Here is an 8,588-nt window from a genome sequence, read left to right as displayed (position 1 = left end):
GCTTCGCTTTTTACATGTATGTGTGGCTGTTTGCTTTGATGCTTGCATGTACATATGTGTGGCTGCTTGCTTTGCTGTTGTTGTGCATTTAGTTACTAACCGCATAGTAATATATCCAAATGCTCATATTCGCTACATTACATAAGTCATTTTGAATTGATTGTTGTCTTTAAAATGTAAGTACACTATGACTGTTTGAAGGAAATGCGAACATTGCCCATTGTAACTTCTTTATAAATACAAGTTAAGGTTATAATAATTTTTCAGATTTCTTTTTTTCTTTTAAATTATTAAATAATTCACAAACTGTAATAAGGTTTTTTATTTCTTATTTCTCTTTAGATAATTTAATAAACTTGCTAGAAGACCCGGCAGACGTTGTTCTGCCCGAAATTTGGCCTATCTGCATACATTTTAATAAACTTTTTCCGTCTAACTCTGCCCTACCCCTCTACAATTTTTCCTAATCTTTTTATTCACTCCTCCCTCCGTCTTTTTCGCTTCAACTCCATCTTCGTCTCATTCTATCTCTTTCTCAGTCTCCCTCTCTATTTTCTCTTCTCTCAAGTTTTTCTCCTTCCTCTTCGTCTCTTATTTCCAGTCCCAGAGGGTGGTATGTATTTTGTTCCAGTCCCATTCCGAGTCTCAGTCCAAGTCCTAGCCATAATCCCAGCCTCAGTCCGCCTCTGGTCTACTTCCCGGATAAAATTATCGTAAATATTAATATAGGCAAATTTATATACCAAATTTCAAGCAAATCGAATAGAACGTATATAAATAGGTATGTGAGTATTATTAATTCATATCTTTATTTCGGCTTCGCATGCATATTTATCAGTTTTGCCAGCCTGATGCGACTAAATCGAATATCACAATGAAAATTACTTTAAAGCTCTCAACAACAGCTTTCGTTTGATATCCATATTGCACACACATTCTAGGTGTATCCGGGTCCACGTTTTGGGCTATATCTCTAGACCCTAGCCTCCCAGTTGTATGAAAATTATACTGTACTATAGCACTCATCAACAGATTTCATTTGATATCCATATTGTATAAACGCATTCTAGGTGTATCAGGGTCCACGTTTTGGGCTATATCTCGAGACTCTAGCCTCCCAGTTGTATGAAAATTATCCTGTACTATAGCACTCATCAACAGCTTTCATTTGATATCCATATTGTATAAACACATTCTAGGGGTGCCCGGGTCCACGTTTTGGGCAAAATTTCATCAGAATCGGTTTAGCCGTTTCGGAGGAGTTAAACCTCTAACACCGTGACAGAAGAATTTTATATATTACATTAAAAATAGTAATGCTTTGTGTACTGGTTAAATAAATATCTATACTCCAAACCCATTCTTATGTAACTGAGTTGCAAAAGAACGCCGAAATTTTACATTACGTGTCACCAAAGTCTGTCTAACTGCGCTTCGTTCAAGGAACCATGTGTTATCCATTTCTAGATTCCAGTAATTTGTGGGAAGAATAAGCACAACGAAAATTAGGGTAGTAAATCTGGGCGCCCAACGTTGGGAGCCATTCTTACCTCTTATATAAATCGCCTTAGGTACAAAAATTGGAAAGAAATCGGTCTATTACAAATCGAAGAATATATTATATGTATATTAATAAGTATTAAAAAGAATGTTTTATTGATATCTACATCTACAATCAAGCATTCTATTTTAAATTACTATTTTTTCGGGTTATCTGCGTAAAATTTAAGCTATTCAGATAATACTTTAAATAAGGCTCAAAGGACTAACCGCTGTACTTGTCTCACCGTTAACAGTGCGCATCTGCATGACTTGCGGACCTTTTTTTTTGGCAAGTCGTTGAAAGACGGAAGTTGGTTAATATTTTTTTTTATAATATTTTTATTTTTAATATAAATCAGCACCGCTTAGATCTTTGCTTAAGTAAAATTGTGCCCAATGCGAAAATTCATTCATATGTAGTTATATTAAATTTTGAAATATAACGATCAATCATATATGTGTTTGTAAGCTAATATACATAAATATGTACGATTAAATATACTTTACATATTTTTTATGGCTATATTTTTTTTGCAATTATTGGCATACATATGCATCTATATATATAATCTGTTTATACGTACAGCACGATAACTTTTTATAGTCGATTTATTTAGTACAAGAATATAGATAATTTTTTCGCATTTGCATATATGTATGTATATATTTTTTTTAGTTAATTTGTTTGCAGACCTTCGCTTACTTCACTTCCCTAAACTGTTTTATATATTTTGCTAACAATTTTTTTTTCTTGTTTAATACTTGCTTATAAAAAAATATGGCTAATTATTTATGTCGATCAAATATTTTTCGATTTTTCTTTATTTTCATTAGTTCTAGAACACATATTAAGTAACTAACGTCTATGTGTTTATTTGGTATACATTAGGGTGGCTCTTATAAAATCAAATGCGCGATTTCTCTTCACTCACACCACTTTGAACGATTGTAGATGACAAAGTGAGTATCGCTAAAGAGACTTAAAAAATTAAATTTTTTGTTTGCCCAACATCCAATGGAACTGAAGCCGTGTGCTAAGCCTCAACACGTCTTAATCCTCTCCAATCGGCGCCAAAATGGATATAGTATTTCTTTCAGCGATTACAACTATTTGAAGGGATGAAACTGAAAAATTGTTCATCTCTATTTTAGGGACCACCCTAATATATACTGTTGCGAACACGAAAATAGCAGTGGATTTTTTTTTTTTTTTCAAATTCGACAAATGAAGAAAAATCGTCTATGCATTTTTTTACTGAAACTATGAAAACCAGTCTCAAAAACGTTTTCAAAAAAATGCAAGCATTCTGCAAAATTTTTCAAAAACTTCGAACTTTCAACATAGATTTTTTTAATTTTTTCGAGTATTCAGTTTTGTAGCCCAAGTAATTTTAAACTCACAAAGTACTAGATTTAGGTTTCTCAAATTTCACATTGATGTTTGACAATATTTTTTTTTTTTTTTCAAATTGTGTTTCAGATTTTCTGTCATATGAAAAAAATAAAGCTAAGCGCCCTTCGTATGAAAGGAAACATAAAGCACCTTTAACTTGTACTTTTATAGTTCAAACTTGATTGCGCTAGTAGATACTGAAAAAAAAATCAGAAAATTCTAAATAAAAAGTTCGAAATTTTCGTAAAACATTCTCGAAAACGTTTTCGATATACGTTTGCATAGTTTTAGTTCTAAAATTCTAAAAGTTTTCTCTTAAATTATCGAAAATAAAATATAAGGATAGATTGGCGAAATTTCATGAAAAATTGTCACTGCTGATTTCGTGTGCGCAACTGTATCTACTTTTATTATCATAATAATTATTATTAGCGGTAAGTACTTATCAACTAAATACGTTTGCTAAAATAAAAACTAAAATGCAAAAAAATACATAAACAAAAAAGTATTTTAAATGGTTATAATCTTCGCTTCTATGCAAGATTATTTCTAAATATTTTTATATTACCTTAAATAAATTTTGTTATAATTTAACTCTATAACTTAGCACCTAAGGAAGCTATTTGTAAATATGTACCTTTAAATACACACGTTCACACACTTTTACGCTGTACTGTTGAGATTCTCATCGGCCGATTCATCATCACGTTCGAAAACGGTTAACGATTGTTTTCGTTCGTAAGAATCATCCTCCTCAGAGCTACTCGAATTTTTACCTTTCTTCGAAATGCATGGGAAATCGAACATACGTTCACCCTTGCCAAAGACTTCACCTTCCTCGACGGTTTTTGGTAACGTTCTGCAAGAGAAAAAAATTAGTAACTGATATTCTAATTTTTTGTTTTAATATTTCCTCTTATCTCACCTATTAAGCGTTTCTGGCAAAAGCAAACACACAAATGAGCCCGTAAAGAAGAGCAGGCCTAAAATTATAGATGGCGCTGCCTTAAAGAATGTTCCTAGCCATAGAATATATGGCGCTAAGAATGACGCTGCAAAACCCGCCACATGCACAGCTGCCACACCTTGTCCACGAACACAAGTTGGTATTAATTCGGTGGCATATTGTGAACCCGATTCATATGAGATCGCCACACCAAAACGCGCCGCAATTGTCAAAGAAGCTAATAGCACTGCATTATGATTGTGTTGTTGATAGGCGATGGCTATGCCCGCCATTGAAGTGAAGAGCCCACCAACAAGCAGCGAACCTGCTGCCATACCTTTGCGTCCAATACGATCTTGCAACAAGATCACAATAATACTTGAAGGCAAGACCGCAAGAGCGCTGAGTGAGAACATAACGAACGGTGAGATACCCATACCTTCAACGTTACGTGAGACCGCATCGTAACAGAGTGTGATGACCATGCTGAAATGAGAAGGGAACGTGATTAATAAAACACTTTATAACGGTTTTTCTTTATAAAAAATATTTAATGATTATAGTATCGCATACTAAGAAAATCGTTTAAAATCGATCAAGTCAAAAATATTTGTGCCGAGTTGCAAGAGTCCCGATAAGATGCCAAAATGTATTGCAATTCCTATCTCTCACGGTAAACTCAGCAGCTATTATATTCAAGAGCGGACAAATCAAAATCAAAAATGATAAAGCTGGGATATAGAGTATAAAGGGCCTAAGTATTATAAAGAAAAACCACTGACTGAAAGTCCAGTACCAGATGGAAGACAGCACTTCTAATTCTAATTTCCTTCAGTGCCTGTTGGGCGCTGCGGTAAAAGTTATGGAGAACTTTGTGAAGCAATGCTTTATGGCAGAATTAAAGGAGGACTCCTCACTGACAGCATGGTTTCCGGGGGGAGAGAACTTCACAATAAAGGCTATAGCTGAAGTGAAAGAGGCAGTCAATCAAGCTGAAACAGAGTGCCTACAGCAGTCCTAAGCTACAGCAGTGCTAGCTATTTTTGAAGGGTAACTTCTTCGCTCGGATAGCAACGGTTTTGCACAAAGATGCGAAGCGGGTCCAGTTTAAAATAAACCATGCCATGCGCAGCCTAAAATGTTGGACAACTGATCATGGTATTGAATAGCAAAAACAGATATTGTAATCTACATAAGCATGGATATCGGCAAAGAAAGCAAGCACGCCTTGTCGGAACACATTTGACGAACTTGTGAAAGTACTTCGCTCACTGTAGCGAACGTAGGACGCCCAATGCTATGTACAAGGAAGCTACTCGCATTAGCCCCAGATTTTATAGGCTTATACGGTGCAACTCGGTCCAATATAGAAGGGTTCTGCGAATTGATTCAACTTATATCTGTTTGCTGATGAAAGAAAATAAATATACCAACTTGGTGCAGAAGCAAGTATAAATGGTTTCTACATACAACGTTGACAGTGGTAGAGTACCACTACCGCACAAGAGTAGAGTTCCCGAACTAAACTCATGATATGTGCGTACACAGGGAACCTATACTTTGATAAATACCCCACGAAATTTGAAAGGTTTAAAATCAGCGCAGCCTATATTGTGGAAATGTGGACAGCGTATTTCAGAAATTCCTTGAATGCGTACAGTTCTCCCTTACTGTGTAGAAGGGTAGAGGAGACACTCGACGACCTAAACACGGGCAGTGTTAAAACAACGTGAAATGCGGAAGTGACAGATGGGATACGATCATCGGATATGTAATGCACTTAGTTCGACAAAACGAAAAGATAGTTACCAAGGTCATCATCCTAAAAGTTACCATAGAGCTCACGTAGCACGATTCCGTATCCAAAGTAATGCTCTGCAGGTTCCAACATCGGAAAATTACGCAGAGAGGGCGAACACGAAGGACATGCTGTCACAAAAGGTAGGAATTGCAAGACAAATGGCTGTTGATAAATTCAAGTTTCAAACTGTGTTACATTTCGTACTTTCGGAAACCTGCTTTAATGCTGGAGAAGTAATGGAAACATGCCCCATACTGGTTAAGCATTGAAAACACTGCTCCTTCGGGCAAAAACTCACATCTTAAATTTTGGAGGATACCATTTTAAATGATTGCAAGCAGCCGCAATTATGTACATGAACACATCAAAGCAAGCAGTCACACAGACACATAACCAGCAGCTTAAAGCAAAGATATTATTTCACATACACATATGTAGTCAGCAGCTAAGAGCAGAAGTTGTTACTCACACATACACACGCATATAGCTAAACAACCAAGTATGAGATACAATTTTGCAGAAATCATGTTCGTGAAAAGTCTAGACCTTAGGAGAAATATACGAACGAGGCAACAGAGAGTATAAAAGCAGCGCAAGCTGAGGAATAATTAATCACTTTGATTTTAACACGATTAAGCGAAGTACCTACGCGAGTATTGGAATTGTAAAGTAGTCTAAATAAAGGTCATTTCCCACATTGAATATTTGAGTTATTTATTCGGCAGTTCAACGATTCGAACGATAGCAGAAGGTGCAAAATAAGCAGAATTTCCCAAAATTCGCTACAATATAAAGCGTTATTAGGTGAAGTGGAGTGACTGCCAGGTGTCTGAATAGTCGAGCTGGATATAACTGGTGCACTGGTAGGGGCGTCTGCTTAAATGTAGAGTGAATACCACCAGCGAATTTTCAGATATAACACTATTGCTCGCAAAAACTTAAAAACGAACCACAACAACAAAGAACTAACAGAAATGCACCTAAATTTACAAAATTTTTCCAAACTTATACTTACGATTTAAAGAACAATATAAGCGTATGTTTGCGCATGCGTGGCGTTTTAAACATATCCAATAAAGTTGAATGCACCTGATCATCACCACCCATCTTTTCACGTTGCTTTTCGCAGTGTTTTCGGAATTCTTCAAATTCTCCAGGCAATACTTTACGTTTATTAAATCTTGCCACGCGTTTCAAACGTTTAATAGCACCGTCAACATCATTACGCGTAACTAACCATTGAGCACTCTCCTGCACTATAAAGTAGTATAGAACAATGGAGAGTATTGGCAGTGAAGTACATGCTAAATATATTTGCCAATGGCCAACCCAAACAGCTAACCATGGTGTTGAGACTAGACCCAGTGTGTAAAAGAGTCCGACGGCCAAGTTCAGTCCAAGTGTACGCATTGACGGACGGATGTATTCGAGTACTAATAGAAGAAAAGAAGATTGCAAAAATAATAAAATTTTCATTAACTAGAATGTTAGTATTTCTTACCAATAATGTACATGAGGTAAAAATTTGTATCTGCCGCCATGCCAGATATGAAACGACAAAGCGAAAATGTCGTAACAGTTCGCGCGAATATTGTCGAAAAGTCACCGATAAATCCTGAGAAATTTGATAGTATTAGAGCTGGCAGACGACCAATCTTATCCGAAAGTAGACCATAAAAAAGTGTTCCCACAACGGAACCAATAAAGAATAACGATTGTCCGATACGCGCTTTATACGCCGATTCACACACCCAATTAAGCTGTAAGGAGAAAAGTAAACGATTACCAAATAACAACATATTTGGATTACTTAATAGGTATGTACATACATAAAGACTGGGACTACATAACTAGTCAGGGTGTTTGATAAGGCTTATAGGTCGTATTGATTAAAAAATCTGCCATTAACTCCGACGCCTATACAGCAGCGGATATATTCGAGCCATCTGTGTATCATACAAGTGTGTGGTTCCTGAGAAAGCTCTTTGGAAAGTTCAGACCTACTTTCGGAGCACCACTTCTTCGTGAATCTTAGTGCCCACTGAATTATATCACACAAAGTGTATCCAAATCTACCCCTTCCAATAATAGTATGTCGTTTGCGTGTCCCTGGCATTCCTTTGTCTGATATTAGTTGTAGGAACTCTGTGTACAGCTCTTTGTGGCCAACTCTGCGTACAGCCTTTTGTGGCCTTGATTTGCTCTGTTCCTTCTCCAATTGAAGTTTCGTCTTTCCTCCACGCGACTGATACTGTTACGATCTGTTTTATCGAAGTCGCACTCTATGTCTTAGAAGTTGCAAACCTACTACTTTCTGCGTGGCCAGCTGCTATAAGGCAGTGTTCGTCGACCTGCTTTCAGAGCAAAGGAGGTTTGACTTATGGGTCTGAAGGATCAGGGTGTAGTATTATATCCTACTCTCGGGATATATTCCCCTTGCGGGTAACGGGTAGTAGAATATGCACGCGGTAGGTACACCGGTCGTAAAAGGCGGCCAAAATACCATGGCTATCCAATACATTAATTCTTGATTTTTTGACCATTTGAGTGATTATATGGTCAATTGACTTTACGGCCGTTGACCTTATGTCCACCTTTTTTGAAACCCATGGTTATGGTCGTAATGTCAATATCGTTTACATTGTAATCATTTGAAATTTGACGTTTTGACCATAGGCATAGCTTCAATTAACTTTGTGGCTCTTTGAGTGATCATTTGGTCAATTGACGTTATGACCGTTGACCTTATGTCCACCTTTATTGAAACCTATGAAATGATCGGCCACCGGGCGGCAATACAGGGGGGGGGGGGGGGTTCAGAGGCCTTTTGTGGACTCAAAAAAGCACACACCATGAAAACCATATGTAAATGGGAAACAAAACAATTCAGACGTCACTGGATTGAG

General features: G+C 36.8%; 1 protein-coding gene across 21 annotated transcripts in view; it reads right to left on the bottom strand.

Annotated features, from left to right (window-relative positions):
- Window positions 1-1,618: 1,618 nt before the first annotated feature.
- LOC137234767 (organic cation transporter protein) overlaps window positions 1,619-8,588 on the bottom strand; it is a 174,090-nt gene continuing 167,120 nt past the window's right edge. For all 21 annotated transcript variants that reach the window (XM_067758228.1, XM_067758198.1, XM_067758202.1 and 18 more), the window contains 4 exons: window positions 7,184-7,442; window positions 6,698-7,115; window positions 3,861-4,367; window positions 1,619-3,794 (listed from right to left, as the gene is read on the bottom strand). In XM_067758228.1, the coding sequence (XP_067614329.1) occupies window positions 3,599-3,794; window positions 3,861-4,367; window positions 6,698-7,115; window positions 7,184-7,442 (1,380 nt within the window). In that variant the 3' untranslated portion in view covers window positions 1,619-3,598. The remainder of the gene's footprint in view (window positions 3,795-3,860; window positions 4,368-6,697; window positions 7,116-7,183; window positions 7,443-8,588) is intronic.

The sequence above is a fragment of the Eurosta solidaginis genome, chromosome 1 (genome assembly GCF_040869045.1).
Source record: "Eurosta solidaginis isolate ZX-2024a chromosome 1, ASM4086904v1, whole genome shotgun sequence".
Lineage (NCBI taxonomy): Eukaryota > Metazoa > Arthropoda > Insecta > Diptera > Tephritidae > Eurosta > Eurosta solidaginis.
The sequence above is the reverse complement of the archived record's forward strand: the minus strand, read 5'-3'. Positions and strand labels throughout refer to the sequence as shown.